A 17,272-nucleotide genomic window follows, 5' to 3' on the forward strand; every position below is an offset into this window, starting at 1 on the left:
GGCACTTTGCAATAAATAAGTGGTGTTTGGGTTGCAATTTGGGCACTCGGTTTCAAAAAGGTTTGCCATCACTGCTCTAGTCTCTCGCTTTCAGTACAGCACAGACTGACTCACTATCTGTCTTCAGTACAGAAAACACTCTTGCTGTCTCTCAGTTTAGCACGTAATATTCTCTCTCTCAAATTCTGATTCAGTTTAACACACTCTGATTCAGTATAGCACAGTCTGACCCCCCGCCAGTCTACAGCACAGACTGCTCTCTGTCAAGTTTAGCACAAACCCTCTTCTAGCCCAGACTGAATCAGTTCAGCACAGCCTCTAAGTTGCTCTCCACGGTTAAGTAACCACCTCGCTCTCTCATCCCCCTTTCACGCCCCCCCTTCCTTCTACAACTTACCTCTCAATTTACAGAAACACAGACATAAATTTAAAAACATTACAGGCACACTAACCACTTATTCCCTGGAGACTGCCTCCCACCCCATACATAATGGGATAGAATTTGGGCAATCTAAGTGTAAACTTGGGTGCTGTGAGGTTTCCGGGCTGTATGGCCGTGTTCTAGCAACATTCTCTCCTGACGTTTTGCCTGCATCTGTGTCTGGCATCTTCAGAGGATCTGAAGAACTGTGTGCCACTCAGAGTTCCATGGCAGTAGAATGGGACAACAGTAGATCTGCGCTGGGTGCACAAACCAACCCCATTACTGGTAACCACTGGGAGATACATGACTCCACTACAGTCAAAATGGAACCCCCCCCCCCAAAAAAAAAAGAATTATTCTTTTTCACTAATCTCAGCTTCAGACCCATCATTGGAAACCCATGCTAATTAGAAAACAAGGACCCCCCCCCCCCAACAACTAAGCTTCTATGCAAATATTTTAGGCTACAGGTTCAAAATGTCTCAACTGGCAGGGCCTGATGAGAATCGTAATCCACAAACATCTGGAGGACCTGAGTTCGATATCCTGGGCTTTAAGCATTTCTCTATCAATTCTGTGCTGTGCTTATAGACTACCCAGTTTCACATACAGCCTGGTACAGACACACAGCAAATAAAGGGGAAGGGGAAGAAAGATATATCTCACCTGAGCATTGGTCGAGGAGGGGGTGGTGGTTCATCTGGATCTTGACATCTTTTTACCTTTCTTGTAACTTGTTTATAAATGTTCCTGGAAGTGACTCCTATCCACAACAATGTGGCCAGGGTGGAGTAGTGCAGAATTATTCCAACCTGGAGAATAGATGTTAAAACAATAAAATATCTAAGGCTGTTTCTGCACGGGCGGAATACAGCGACCCAGGGACGCTAAAAACAGCATCCCTGGGGAGGGGTTTGCACGGCCGCCGCCACCACATCGCAGCAGTGGCAGCTTCGCAACCCCCGAGCGGCGCGAAGCCGCTGTTTTTGGAAACAGCGGCTGGAAGGCGCCATCCCCCCCCCTTTCCCGAATGCCTTACCTTCCCTCCGACCTACCGGCACGTTGTCCAGGCCTGGGGACATGCCCCCCCGCCCTGCAACTCCAGAGCTGTCACGCAGGGCAGGGGGGCGTGTCCCCTGGCCTGGGAGATGCGCCGGAAAGTCGGAGGGAAGGTAAGGCATTCAGGCGACGGCGCAGTGCTGCGTTGTCTTCCCCGCCCCTACCGGGACGGGGTGTGTGTGTGCATCGACGTCGTATACGCCGACCCCCCCCCCCCCCCCGAGCGTGGCCGTGTGGAAACAGCCTAAGAGAAAAAACCACACATACCGTGTTTCCCCGAAAATAAGACAGGGTCTTATATTCCTTTTTGCCACGTCTTACTTTTGGGGGATGCCTTATATTTCACACTTCAGCAAAACCTCTACTACGTCTTATTTTCCGGGGATGTCTTATATTCGGGGAAACAGGGTATTATGCAGAGTTACCCAGCGGTGGGATTCAGCAGGTTCGCACCACTTCGGCAGAACCGGTTGTTAAAATGGTGCTTGTAAACAACCAATTGTGAAATTATTTGAATCCCACCACCGGAACCGGTTGTTAAATTATTTGAATCCCACCACTGGATCCCCACCCCAGTTTAGGTAAACTGTATTAAACTGCTCAAACACATGTTTTTACATGCAGAGAGATCATTAAGAAAACAGACTCTAACATACAAAAGTTAGGAAGCAGAGACCCCTGAATGTATGCATGCTGGATAAAACACTGTGCGTAAAGCCCCCATTGATTTAATTGGTGGGGAAATCACTCTGTCTCTTCCAAAACTTTCTTCTAAACAGGAAAAGCAGTTTTTCATGTAACTAGCTGTACTCAGGTATAGCTGTCAGAATTCAAAATATGTGCAAGTATTATCAATGGTAAAGAGTAGTTCTAATGTTTACTGGGGTAGTGGAAAGGGCCATCAAGTCTCAGCTGATTCACGGTGACCGTGTACAGCAGTGATTCCCAAAGTGGGCGCCACCGCCCCCTGGTGGGTGCTGCAGCGATCCAGGGGGGTGGTGATGGCCAAAGGTAGAAACATTAATACATATATCTTTCTGTTTAATTGCTATTAAAATTTTAAAAAATTAATTTTCAGGGGGCGCTAAGTAATATTTTTTCTGGAAAGGGGGCGGTAGGCCAAATAAGTTTTGGAACCACTGGTGTACAGTTTTCAAAGAAAGAGATGTTTGGAGGTAGTTTGCCACTGTCGGCCTCCGCATGTGCTGAGAGCTCTGAGAGAACTGTGACTGGTCCAAGGTCACCCAGCAGGTTTCATGTGGAGAAGGGGGAAACTGAACCCAGTTTTCTAAATTAGAGTCTCCCACTCTTAACCACTATACCACGCTGCCTCTGTAATGTTTATTATAGGTCCCTTCTTCTTCTGTGTGCATGTAATAATGGTGGAGCACACAGTTTGCCTTTAAACAGCCAGAAATAGGGTGCTGGAAAGGGTTCCCTTGTGATTTGGGGGGGTGGGACGGGGACGGACATTTCCCTACTGTGAGATTAAGAATGCAGACAAGCTTTTAAGCATTTTTGGTGGGTGAATCGCAGTTCTGAAATGAAAGACTAAGGGGATCTATTTTGTAACGAGGCTTCTGGGATTGTGCATGAACGACTATGCAAAAAACGAATGAAAACAGTTAAATGGAATGCCGAAGAACATGCATTTGGTCTGGAGATGGTCAAGAAATTCAGTAGTCTCTTGAAGAGAGGTGTCCAACTCTGGTGCTTCAGATGTTCACAGACTACAATTCCCATCAGCCCCTGCTGGCATGGCCAACTCATGAACATCTGAAGTGCCAGAGTTGGACACCTCTGCTCTAGAAGGTATCTCTGGAAACCCTGTGGTTTCTCATGTGCTTTCATGTGACTCCCCAGTCAGTAATGATAGACAAGACACTTTAAGAACGTAAGAAAGAGCCTGCTGGATCAGACCAGAGTCCATCTAGTCCAGCACTCTGCTCCTCGCAGTGGCCCACCAGATGCCTTTGGAAGCTCACATGCAGGAGGTGAAAGCAATGGCCTTCTGCTGCTGCTGTTCCCGAGCACCTGGTCTGCTAAGGCATTTGCAATCTCAGATCAAGATTGGTAGCCATAGATTGACTTCTCCTCCATAAATCTGTCCAAGCCCCTTTTAAAGCTATCCAGGTTAGTGGCCATCACCACCTCCTGTGGCAGCATATTCCAAACACCAATCACGAGTTGCATGAAGAAATGTTTCCTTTTATTAGTCCTAATAAAAGTCCCACCTTTTAATGGTCCTAATAAATTAGTCCCACCTTGACAACAGCCATCAATCTTCACCTGCATCATGCAGCTACAGAGGTATGTCGGATGTGTTCTTGTTGCAGTGGACCTACAGCCGTGACTTTATCTGAATTGGGGCGCAATGGCAAATGCCCCCACTCTCCCTGATTCTCTGCCATGAATTTGGAGTTTCTCAGCAAAGAAACTGAAAAGAAAATCCAAAAGATCCTCACCTACACAGCTGTATGCTACAACTAAGCAGAAAGAAACAGCGTGCTCTAAAGTGACAGAAGAATGGTGTTTTTGATTTTGCTTTAGTACCTTTCTTGAAAGGGAAAATGTGGAACTGCCAAAAAGTGATGTTATTACATGGAATCCCCGAATGCCTGCATATTACACATTTTTAGTACCGCTCTCTCAAAACACATTCCTACTTACTGCTTGGCAGACAGTGGCATTCTTATTCTGGGTTATGCCTCCGACATACATCACACAGGTCAGGAAAATATGAAAGCAGAGGTTCACTAGCATGTGCCAACTTTTCAGGCTGATTCTGATGATGCTGTCAAACAAAGACACGGCAACATTTCATGCAATCGCTCCCATTATGCGGAACATCTGTTTCAACTTGATTTACCTGCCCCCGCCAGTCTGCACCCCCCTGGGCCTTTCAAAATAAAGATGACATGATAAATACTAAATATTCCATAAATTGGGGTGCTGTGTGGTTTCCGGGCTGTACGGCCGTGTTCTAGCAGCATTCTCTCCTGACGTTTCGCCTGCATCTGTGGCTGGCATCTTCAGAGGATCTGAATCCTCTGAAGATGCCAGCCACAGATCCTCTGAAGATGCCAGCCACAGATGCAGGTGAAACGTCAGGAGAGAATGCTGCTAGAAGACGGCCGTACAGCCCGGAAACCACACAGCACCCCAGTGATTCCGGCCGTGAAAGCTTTCGACAATACAATTCCTAATCCTGCGTATTATTGGAACTTTCATGGCCCGAATCCACTGGCTGTTGTGGGTTTTCGGGGCTGTGTGACTGTGGCCTGGTGGTTTTTGCTTCTAATGTTCTAGCAGCATTCTCTCCTGACGTTTCGCCTGCATCTGTGGCTGGTATCTTCAGGGAATCTGAAGATCATTCAGATCCTCTGAAGATGCCAGCCACAGATCATCATTCAGACCCTCTGAAGATGCCAGCCACAGATGCAGGCAAAACATCAAAAGAGAATGCTGCTAGAACACGGCCATACAGCCCGGAAACCACACAACACCCCAGTGATTCCGGCCGTGAAAGCCTTCGACAATATATTCCATAAATTGGTCTGGCATAAAGACTTGATAGAGGATAGGAAATGGCCTTTGAGATTTATTTCACATCTTCATTGGCGCCTCTCACACTTCGTACTTTTAGGAAACTTTTCTGCATAAATCTACCTGGGGAAGAACTCTTGCTCACCTGCCAAGGGGACTTTGCACACCACAGCGGGTTTTATGGCATCTTTTAGAGTACATACTCAATGGGTGGGGCATGTCAGCTTCGTCAATTTGGCCTTAGTATCACCCCACAATGAATTGGGAGAATATCTCAGAAGACATCCAACTCTTACCTGCACAGTGCAAAGGAAGATCAGTAGAGGTGGTTTCTAGCTGGGCCAGAAGGATAGAGTCTCCTGATGATTATCACAGCTAAGCACAAATGCTTGATTTGGATGCAACTATACAGCACTCCAAACTATTCTTATGCTCAATGACCATCCCGTGTGCTACAATGGTGACCCAGTTCCACACCATAAAATATGAATGCAGGAGGGAATGAATCCAGACTATATTTTCTTGTCATTATTTTTTTTTGTTAATTCTACTGGCAGCAAGTTATATAACGTGAGTAAGCTTGACTTCACTTTTGGATATCCAGGGGTTTCTTAACTGCAGAATTCCCACAGTCACTAAAGGTACAAAAGAAGAGCCCTGCTGCATCAGCCCACTAGTTCGTCTCAGTCCTGCGTCCTGTTTCACACAGCGGACAGGCAGCAAACAGGGCACAGAGGATGAGCCCTTCTTTGCCACTGCATCTTACAGTCTGTTCAGGGTAAAGCTGCAAGTGCAGTCACGCAGAGGCGTTCCTCCCATTGGGCAAAGTGGACAGTTGCCCAGGGCGCCACCTTGTGGTGGGCGCCCAAAATGCAGGTTTGTTTGTGGGATTTCTTTGGTATTTTTAGTGTTTTTTCCGTTTCTGGCCTGCAGGGGGCGCAGTTTTTAGGCTAGCAGCACCAAAATTTCAGGGATGTTTCTGGAGACTCTCCTGATGATATCACCCAGGTTTGGTGAGGTTTGGTTCAGGGAGTCCAAAGTTATGGATTCCCAAAGGGGGTGCCCTATCCCCATTGTTTCCAATGGGGGCTAACAGGAGATGGGGGCTACACCTTTGAGGTCCATAACTTTGGACCCCCTGAACAAAACTTCACCAAACCTGGGAAGTATCATCAGAAGAGTCTCTTACTGATACCATTATGCCCTGCACTGGGAAACACAGAAGTTTGATAAAATAGCATTTATATTGGCCTGGATGGCTACTAGCAAGACTCGCCTTTTTGTAAAGTTGCACCCACCATTTTGTTTCCTGTGCAGGCCAAGATAAATGCTGTTTTATCAGATATCTGTGTTTCCTGTGCAGGCCAAGATAAATGCTGTTTTATCAGCTATCTGTGTTTCCTGGTGCAGGGCATGTTTTTGACGAAAGCAGCATTTGAATAGCATCTTTAAACACTATAAGAGAATTGGAGGTGTGTGTGTGGGGGGGACAAGGGACGGCAGGCATTATGAACTGGCGAAGCATCCGACATACAGAAGATCCAGGAAGATGTGGCTAATCGATTCCCATATCTCCTTGGTTCTTTATGCTGAACAGAGTAAAGTGCTGGGTTTCAGGGGTGGGATGCCTCTGTGCATGGCTCTATTTACTCATGGCTAACAGCCACTAACAGACCCCTCCGACATGAATCTGACCCCCTCTTAGACTCACTCCTGCTTGTAGCCAGCCCCACATCTATTGGCAGCGAATCCTACAATTTAATTACTAGTTCAGTGATTGAGTCAATGACTGACAAAAGCATCGTTCAGCTTTTCAATCAGGTGGATATCCTGACCTTACTCTTCCTGGTTTGATAAAGCCTCTCTCTACTTCTGGTGTAGAGTTGCCAGGAAAAAAAACCCACGCACGCACGCACACACGCACGCACGCACACCCAATCTGAATTCCACTAAATATTTTGTGGGTTGATATAAATCCAAGTGAAGTTAGATATGGCCACACAGCCTGGAAAACCCACAACAGCCAGTTGATTCCGGCCACGAAAGCCTTCGGCAATACATTACATAGACTGCTGTTACCTGTGATGGTATACGTAGCTAACTTTGATCATCAAGAGGCACATCAGAAGAATCACGCCGGAGACATAGGTCACCGGATGCAGAAGGCCAGCTGACTGGGCGTAGAAGTCTATCCTTGTCAAATCCTGAGACAAAATGAGGCACAGAATTAGTCCAACCTTTGCAGTAAAAAGCTGATAAAAAAGAACAGAGTAAGTCTAGGACAGAACTGAACCTGCACCTGTCCGTCTCAGCTTAGCAATCAAAGAAGCCTCCTCAAAATGTCTCACAGTTCCACCCTCACACAGGATTTCCTGGGTAGGGAAAACGGCTGCAGCAATTAACTCTTCAGAATGTAATTCTGCCACAATGTAGTGCCACAATGTTCCATTCATTCAGAGAATCATCTAGATACATTGTGACGGATCAGTTTCAGTTCTTGCGGTCTGAGGACCTGAACAGGTAGCTTGCAGAGATGCGACCTACCCCTTGTCTCCTGGATCTTTGCCCATCTCAGCTGATTGAGCCAGCATGGATTTGACCAAAAAGCATCTGTGGCAGAGGCCTAGCACAGGTAACTATCTGAAGTATCAACTTATTGAAATATCAACCAAATTGATCATCAAATTGAATATCAACCAAATTGATCATATATGCATAGGTTTCAAATCAAAGTTGCATGTATATTTTTTATAATTATTTTACTTTGTATTGAACTTTCATATTTTTTAAAAAACCTTTATTAGGCATAAAACCGGTGTGTGTCATGAATTCCAAATACAATAAAAAGATCATTATTGCACAACTTGCAGTACACTGAGTAAAAATGTAGCAACAGCTTCAGAGAATGTAACTGTCAAGTATCACAGGATAACTACTGACCTTCTCCCAGAAATAAAAGAATGAAGACAACGGGCACAATCTAGCCATCCAAAGAAGGGGGGGCGCAGAGAGGATGGCTTAATATTTATGTTTGCTTCACCAGGTAGCAGTCTTATTTTACTTGAAATCCACTCCTCTTTTAAACAGAAGTTCAACTCAGCTAATATTTTAGATTTTTAAAAACCCACTTTTTGTCTAGAGAAGGATTAGGTTTAATTGTCAGATAGGAGAATGAGAATGTTCAAGTTCTAGGATTATACTGATTAACATTTTTTAAATAGCTTCTAATTCCAAGAGTTCAAAAATAATTTTTAATTTCAATCTTCTCCCACATAAAGACTTCATGGGCCACAGCATCAACCATATTACTACATTTTAAAAAGAAAAATGTACTGGCAACAAAAATCAAGAAAGCCTGCGACTGATATCCTAAAAGGCATTGGAAAGTAAACTGCAGTGATTGTACTTTAATAACGAATTCGGGTCCTTCTGAACTAATTAAAAGTATTTTAAGTTATTTGTTACAGTAATACTTTCTCAAAGACTAAGCTGCTTAACAATTCAGATATATTAAGGTTCAGAACAGCTTTGGAAATAATTCCAGTAAAGTTAGGGGCTTTTGAGATTCTTGACAGAGTGGCCCACACGCAACTATCTGAGTTAATTTCACTGTTATCAGTGTCTCCAAGAAAAAAGGAAGGGGGGCAGAAAGTCTTTCAAATTCACAAAAGCGCACACACACAAATGTCCCGTTTCCTGTTCTTGAGGTAATCCTTCCTACAAAATAGGTTAGCAAGAGAGTGGTCATTTGCAATCCTGGATTGAAACATAAGTCTCCTCGGGCCTTTGTTAACGGACCAAAAAGACATCCATAGAAAAAGAAGAGTTTGGATTTCTACCGCACCTTTCTCTCCTGTAAGGAGACTCAAGGTGGCTTTCACGCTCCTTTCCCTTCCTCTCCCCACAACGGACACCTTGTGAGGTAGGTGGGGCTGAGAGAGTTCTGAAGAACTGTGACTAGCCCAAGGTCACCCAGCAGGAATGTAGGAGTGCAAAAACACATCTGAATCACCAGATTAGCCTCTGCTACTCAGGTGGAGGAGTGGGGTATCAAACCCGGTTCTCCAGATGAGAATCCACCTGCTCTTAACCACTACACCATGCTGGCTCTCATAAGGGAGATCCCGTATTTCAGTAAAATTCAGACTGGGATCCAGCAAGGTATTCGCTCAGAGTGAGAACAGAAAAACAGAACGAAAACTCTGCTTAAAGCACTTCCTAATGCAACAAAAGGGAAACATCCCGCGAAATAGCTCCTTACTCACTAAAAAATGCAGGCAATGTCTCACTAATTAGCTGTAACAACACACCCTTAATGCCCAGAAGGATGAGCTGATGATCCACCCCTCCCCGCCTCATATTAAGCCTACTTTTCCCTCAGAATATGACTACCAGTCCACCCTCTACACCATCCAGTGCCCAGTTTATTCCAATACCCCCTCCCCCTATTGGTAAGCCATTTCACATCTGTAATTTCTTATCCTGGCAGTTACAATCAAACTGGCTAGTAAGATTCAAATGTTCTGGCTCCAAATCAACCCCAGCTTTGGGGGTCCACTTGCTGCTCACCTTCCAACATTTCCCCAGCATAAATATAGCCCCTCAAACGTCAGAATTTTGCAACAGCTGACTTCCTCACGATTGCACTTCATTCCCTCATTCTGTTTTATTGATAATATTCCCTCATCTTTGTTTTTATTTGTAATCCTACAAACCGATATTTGAAGGGGTAGAAAAGGAAATGAAATGTGACTGACACTACAACTTGGGATGCAGGAGTCTTCGAGATCTACAGCTGGCCTCAGTCTCTGCCTTGCTTCTTCCTTCTACCCAGGACACCTTCATTGCATCAAGACAGGTATGCCTGCTTTCATTTGCCCCTCCCATTTAATGTGGGCTTTTACTGCATCAGTGTTAGACTGTCTTGGGGGAGAGAAAGACAGCGAGATAGAAATTGCTCTGAGTGCCTTCTGAGTGGTTCCTGGTTTTCCTTGATCTATATTTCTAAATAAAAAGTTAGACACTGTTTCTACTTTCCACTGGCTTTATTTCTGGGAATTTTCCCATTCCCATAGTAAAGTGCACCTACTAAGTTCTGAACCTTGGTATACACAGACAGTGGTCCTTAATTTAATTTTACCTGCGTACATGTGGGGATGCTCTTAACATGCAAGACTATTTGGGTAACAGCTACCCCGATGAAGCCAAGTAAGATTTCAACCAGTACATCCAGATCCGGCACACTATTCACAGTTTTAACCAGGTAACGAAAATGGGAGGTTTTCCACCGATAGATATATTCACCTCTGAAAACCGCATAAAATGTTACCAGTTCACATACCATCAAGACAGCATAGTTACTGAGCGAGGTGCACTGTACGGTAGTGACGTTTTCATCTGAAGAAAGAATGTGGCATCCGTCCGATTTCCACCCTCCTTGTCCATTCAGCAAATCAAAGTCCCACTGCGCTGCAACGGCGTCTGCGCCGTGTGCAATCCGTCGCAACGTCACGTTAATAGGAATGTGTTGGTGGGGCGGGCTTAAACCATCTTGTTTGGTATGAGACAAAAAAAAAAGTTTCAAGTTATACACACCCACACTTAAAAACACAACAACTTCAAGATGGAAGACACTGAAGCTGATGCTCCAGGAAAGTGTTAATTTGCCAGCAACAAACCTATTTTGGTGAGGATAACAGGTGTGACCACGGTGCGCCGCTTTCTGTCGTTAGTTAATGTTGTTGAATTCCCCGTGGCCGGGAAGAGTTTCCCATTGCGGAATGCCATAAGCTGAAGCTTATAGATGGTGTCGTCTGCCGGCCTGATTTCTCTTCTGCGCTTTTGTGAGAAAAGGGCAGGCGGCAGCTGGATAGAAGCCTCCATGACGGTGTTCTACAATAAAACAGTGAGGATTAACACAGATCTGACAGCGTGTGCCGATTATTGAGGAATTGGAGCACCTTCCTTATGAGGAGAGGCTGCAGCGTTTGGGACTCTTTAGTTTGGAGAGGAGACATCTGAGGGGGGATATGATTGAAGTCTATAAAATTATGCATGGGGTAGAAAATGTTGACAGAGAGACATTTTTCTCTCTTTCTCACAATACTAGAACCAGGGGGCATTCATTGAAAATGCTGGGGGGAAGAATTAGGACTAATAAAAGAAAACACTTCTTCATGCAACGTGTGATTGGTGTTTGGAATATGCGGCCACAGGAAGTGGTGATGGCCACTAACCTGGATAGCTTTAAAAAGGGTTTGGACAGATTTATGGAGAAGTCGATCTATGGCTACCAATCTTGAACCTCCTTGATCTGAGGTTGCAAATGCCTTAGCAGACCAGATGCTCAGGAACAGCAGCAGAAGGCCCTTGCTTTCACATCCTGCAGGTGAGCTCCCAAAGGCACCTGGTGGGCCACTGCGAGTAGCAGAGTGCTGGACCAGATGGACTCTGGTCTGATCCAGCAGGCTTGTTCTTATGATTAGGCGTGGAAATCAGCTCTTTCTCCCTTCTGCTTTGGGTATGTTTTCTCTCAGCAAAGAATCTGTTTTTGGGCTGGTCTACCCAATGCCAAATACAGTTGAACCAGGAAATCTCCCTCAGCAAGTGGAGAGCACTCTCTTATGAACCATGTTTCCAGAACCATGTTTCCATCTGTGAATATGTATAATCTGTGTAAAATAAAACCCTCCAAAAACAAATAAAAATCACAGCTATGGCTTTCCAATTGCTCAATAAAACTTCCGTCCTAAACTGACTGTTAACCTCCTAAAAACAGATTTTAATAGCTGTTACCTCAGCCTATCTTCCCTCCAATAGAGCATCACCTTGCATATTCATGAGCAAGTTTGCATAATATATAAGTTGTGCCCTGTGAACGCTGTCGGAGCACAAATACAGCACACAGCCCATCATTTGCACTACTTAAGAACCAGTGTTGTATAACAGCTAGTTTCTCAGGTTAAGCCTAGGAGAAGAAGAAGAGTTTGGATTTATAAACCGCTTTTCTCTCCTGTAAGGAGACTCAAAGGGGCTTATAAAACTCCTCTCCCCACAACAGACACATTGTGACATAGGTGGGCCTGGGACGGGCTGAGATAAATTGAAGAACCATGTGAAACCTTGAGCTCCTTGAAGAAAAGGCACAAAGGTAGTAAAATGAACAGAGAATACAGGTGCTCAAATTTCACCACCAATCTAGCATTCAAAATTTTTCCCTGCCTTTCTTCCAAGCAGAACAGGGTGGGGCACATCGTTCTCCCACCTTCCATTTTACTCGTACACCAACCCTGTGATGTAGCTCAATTTTGGAAGGAGTTACTTTGAGGGACTGCAGTCAGGGAAACAGGGCATGAGCATGCCACAGGAAGCTTTCTGTTTAGATTCCTTTTAAAAATCTGTGGGGATTTTTTTTTTGCACGGGGAATCATTTACAATACACCCCCACCCCAGCACTGTGCAATGCTATGGTCTAGGCCAATGATGGCGAACCTTTTTAAGATAAAGTGCCCAAATCGCAACCCAAACCCCACTTATTTATCGCAAAGTGCCAACCTGGCAATTTAACCTGAATGCTGAGGTTTTAGTTTACAAAAAACTGGTTGGCTCCCTCTTCCTGCACCCCACCCGCTCGAGCAGGGGCCAGCCTGCTCTAGCCTCCAGCAAGTCCTGCATGCACTGATGTGTGCCTCTGTAGTATCTCTGCCTACTCTGCACCACTGACCCTCGGGCAGCAGCCGCCAGGAGCACAGGCACCAGGTCCGCCAGCTGAGTCCTCCCTGTTCACTGCGGTGCACGCACATCGTTCTCAGTGGCCCAGGCCAGCCTAGATGTGTGTGTGTGGGGGGTGGGTGGGGGTGGTGGTGATTTTCCACCCCCCACATGATGAACTGTGTGTATGCGTGCCCACAGAGAGGGCTCTGAGTGCCACCTCTGGCACCCGTGCCATAGGTTCGCCATCACTGGTCTAGGCAGTGCTTTACAACTTGATCTTGACAAAGGCATAACCCACCCCACTCCAAAATCTAACCTTAAGTGCTAGACTTGACAACGTATTAGAGACATTGCACTTAAAGCCCAGCTGCTTATCCAGATTCCCATCCACATCTCTTCGCCCGTAGTCGGGCAGCCCAGTGCGGTCTGTCGTCGCCACCTTCTGGAAGACGGTGCAGGTCATCCCGGTGAAGCTGGAGCTCTTGATGACGTAGGCTTCCACTGCAATGTTTGGAGAATACTATAGGAATCGAAAACAGAAAAACTGCTTTGTGCTGTGCGTGACGAAGAAGCCAGCGTGCGTGCGCAGAGTGCCATCAAGTGACAGCTGATTCAGGGTGACCCTGAAGGGTTTTCAAGGGAAGATGAACAGAAGTGGTTTGTCATTGCCTTCATCTGCACAGCTTCCCTGACATTTTTTGGTGATCTGATTTCCAAGTACTAACCAGGGCTAACCCCACTTAGCTTCCAAGATAGGCCACGAGGCTGCAAGCAATACAGGTTACACTGACTGGCCAGAACACATGCCCATTTTCAAAATTCGCATATTCCAATCCCCAAATAATTGTTTTCTTCATTTTAAACCCCCACTACTACTAAAATACCCCTTTCTGTTGGAATAGTACCAGAACAGGGGCACATAGCCAAATATCTTGAACTATTAACTGAACTATTAACTGAATCCATCAGAGATGGATTATTAGAAGGGCCAGATGCAATACTTTCCCATCGGTAATTACAAAGGGTCGCTACCTATCTATCCCTCTCCAGGATCGGGTCTGTCCACACTGTAAAAACCAAGTGGAGACTCTTGCTCACGTTATACTTGACTGTCTGAGATATGTGGGTATTAGGAATTTCTCTCCTGGGCAAATCTGAAAGAGACTCTGACAACTCTGTTGTGGAGCTTTTGTTAAATAACACAGAGGCCGTGCTCTTGGAAAAAGTAGCAAAATTTCTTTTACAAGTGACAGAATTTTCTAAGTAACGTCCAATGCTAGATACAGTTTATCTGTCTGTGTTTTGAATGTACTTTTGATTTGTACTTTAGAAATGTCTGTGACGCTCTGGAGCCTATTTTAATATGCCTAATAAAGGTTGTTGTATTGTACTACTAAAATAAGGAGTGGAAGGAGGAGTGGAAACTGTTGAAAAATTATTTTAACTGGAAGTATAATGTATTAAAGTGAGATTTAGGTAATTATTCATATTTTATTATTTTCCACATAAGTTTGTATAATGATAATTTCTGAATTTTTGGAAAGAGAAGTCTTTAGAGTAATGAGTAACGAGGTATATGATACCAATCTTCCAATCGGGGAAGAAATGATTTTAATTGTGTATACTAATCACTGTACATTGTTTCCTGTACGGATTTTTTTTTACAAGATCAAGCAGATATGTATACATACTATACAATGTATAGAGAATGAAACAAAATCTTTGTGGTATACAACTATATACTTTAATAAACTAATTACAAAAAGAAAATAAAAAAAGAAAAAAGAAAATAATACCTATACCTGAATTACAATGATAACAACAAAGCATGCAAATTAATTAATTTAATTAATAAACCTTTATTTGGCATAACAATAATCATAACACAATTAAAAAACCTGAGATAAAAGGTACACAAATACAAAGGTTTAAGATAGAATATAAATTATTGATTGTGCATCGCATGCAAATTGCCTACCGTTGAGTAAACCTGAGCGCCATTTGCCAGCCGGTAAGTCGCAATCCTCTGCAAGCTCTGCACGATTCGAGTGCATGCTTTGGCTTCTCTCTGCGCCATCCACAAGATGCGCTCATCAGCCAGCATGATGTTACTCGCAATGTCCACCATCACATCTCCAAGCTAGTGCAGGAGACAGAGACAAAGGAGTCACCCCTCTACACGCGTGTCTTACACACAAGGATTTTAAAATAAAAAATTCTGCTCCATCTCTTCGCCCCAAATCACAAACGTCAGGTAAAATAATCTAATTTAATCAGCGTGTTTAATGCACATTCTCCCATCCCACCTTTTACATATCATTATTATTCGTTCCCCTTTTGGGCTCAGGCAGCTTCTGACATGCAGCAAAAGACAACAAAATGATGCACAGCATCTGTTAACTGATCTAGCTATACAATCCCTACAGTCCAAACAGAAAGATCGGGAAACAAGGGGATGGTGGGAGAGAGTCCACTGGATGGGAAGCCATTGCTGCCTCAATGACAAGCCTGGGGAACAGCTCTGTCTTATAGGCCCTGAAGAACTGCATGAGGTCCCCACTCCTCCACCTGAGTGGCGGAGGCTTATCTGGGGAATTCAGATTAGCCTGTACACTCCAACACACGCCAGTTGGGTAACCTTGGGCTAGTCACAGTTCTTCGGAGCTCTCTCAGCCCCACCCACCTCACAGGGTGTTTGTTGTGAGAGGGGAAGGGAAAGGAGCATGTAAGCCACCTTGAGACTCCTTACAAGAGAGAAAGGTAGGATATAAATCCAAACTCTAATGTGAAGGAGTGGAGAATCAAACCCAGTTCTCCAGACTACAGTCCACCACTCTAAAGCACTGCACCACGCCAGAGACTTTGAGGGAATCTGTTCACTGCCTCGTGCTTGTATGGCCCCCACCCAGCAGCTACCTATAACCTGGTTCTTCTCATTGCATAATAAAATGTATTACATTATGATGATAGTGATCCCAGAGTAAAACGGGCAAAACCAAATACTGTACTGAGGAAGTACATTTGATTTTTATGAAATGGGCTTATACTAGGAAGCCTGTCTGATATTTGGCCATTTATGGACTCTTTGTAGAGTTCTGCTGGCTTGCAAGTTACTTTCAGAGACCAGTGTAACTTATTTGCTTATTGTGGATCCGCAGATGATATTGTGACTTATTTCTGCATTTTGGTTCCACTCTCCACGTTGACAGACTTATGTATTCAATGTACACTTTTTTGATGCACTTATTCCTAATAGTGTTTTTGAGTAATCTAGGAGGAAAGGCCACTTTGTTATATGCATATCGTGGGTCCTCACAGGGGCGTATCTATAGAAAATGGCGCCCAGGGAAAGCACTGAAACTGCCCCCACCCCCCAAATCTGGCAGGTCCCCCTCATCTTGGAACCAGCTCTCAAGCGGCCAGGTCTACCAATACTTTCAATCACACGGGTAACTAGCTCTCTGGAAGGTTGCGCTACCTGCCTTTAAGAAAAATTGGTGGACCTGGCCTCTACCCATTATTTTCAATTGTGGATAGACCAGCTCTCCAAGGGCTGAGCTGCAGTGTTGAGAAAAACTGGTCTAGCCTTTGCTTCATCATGGCGAGTAGACCAGCCCTCCAAATGGCAGCGGCTTCCTGCTTCGCGCTAAAGGTGACCTTGGTACCCGCACAAAGCAAAAGTAGTTTCTGGGGGGTCACATCCTGACTTGGGTTCTCCCCGGCCTGGGAACACGCCTTCAGTGGATCCTCATCTAGCTGGCCTTATAAGAGGTATGAAGGAAAACAAATGTCAACAGCAGGATCTCACCAAAGGCCATGAAATGCAAGAAGTAGAGGCAATTTACAATGATATACGTTCAACTGTGATCAATTACAGAGACCACACAACAGTGGGTGGCCTTGCAAGAATATGTTGTACTAACCATGCTGAAGCCAGTCAAAATTAGGACGAAAACCACTGTGAATTTCACAGAGAAAAGAAGAAGAAGAAGAAGAGTTTGGATTTATATCCCCCCTTTCTCTCCTGCAGGAGATTCAAAGGGGCTTACAATCTCCTTGCCCTTCCCCGCTCACAACAAACACCCTGTGAGGTGGGTGGGGCTGAGAGAGCTCCGAGAAGCTCTGACTAGCCCCAGGACACCCAGCTGGCGTGTGTGGGAGTGCACAGGCTAATCTGAATTCCCCAGATAAGCCTCCACAGCTCAGGCGGCAGAGCTGGGAATCAAACCCGGTTCCTCCAGATTAGATACATGAGCTCTTAACCTCCTACGCCACTGCTGCTCCTGCAGAATTCAAAAGCAAAACTAAAAAGGAGGCCCTCGGCACACACCATGGACAACTGTGTTTACTCTGGCTAGAATTGTGTTTTCAGACGCAGCTTGTCAGCTGAGACCCAGAAACAGTAAACTGCGAAGGGCAACTCTGCTTCCAAAGCCACTTGGGGAAACACACTGAAACAACAGAGCCAATCAGGGTTCAGCATCCTGCCTTTGTGGTTTTACATGTTTACGACCCACACAGCCACAGTAA

At 44.9% G+C, this 17,272-nt stretch overlaps 1 protein-coding gene across 1 annotated transcript in view; it reads right to left on the reverse strand.

Annotated features, from left to right (window-relative positions):
• Window positions 1–858: 858 nt before the first annotated feature.
• ADGRA3 (adhesion G protein-coupled receptor A3) overlaps window positions 859–17,272 on the reverse strand; it is a 60,847-nt gene continuing 44,433 nt past the window's right edge. The window contains 7 exon segments of the mRNA XM_048510106.1: window positions 859–1,236; window positions 4,154–4,277; window positions 7,109–7,233; window positions 10,371–10,579; window positions 10,708–10,921; window positions 13,059–13,262; window positions 14,721–14,882. Coding sequence (XP_048366063.1) covers window positions 1,087–1,236; window positions 4,154–4,277; window positions 7,109–7,233; window positions 10,371–10,579; window positions 10,708–10,921; window positions 13,059–13,262; window positions 14,721–14,882 — 1,188 coding nt within the window. The 3' untranslated portion in view covers window positions 859–1,086.

Source organism: Sphaerodactylus townsendi, linkage group LG10 (genome assembly GCF_021028975.2).
Source record: "Sphaerodactylus townsendi isolate TG3544 linkage group LG10, MPM_Stown_v2.3, whole genome shotgun sequence".
Taxonomy (NCBI): Eukaryota; Metazoa; Chordata; class Lepidosauria; order Squamata; family Sphaerodactylidae; genus Sphaerodactylus; species Sphaerodactylus townsendi.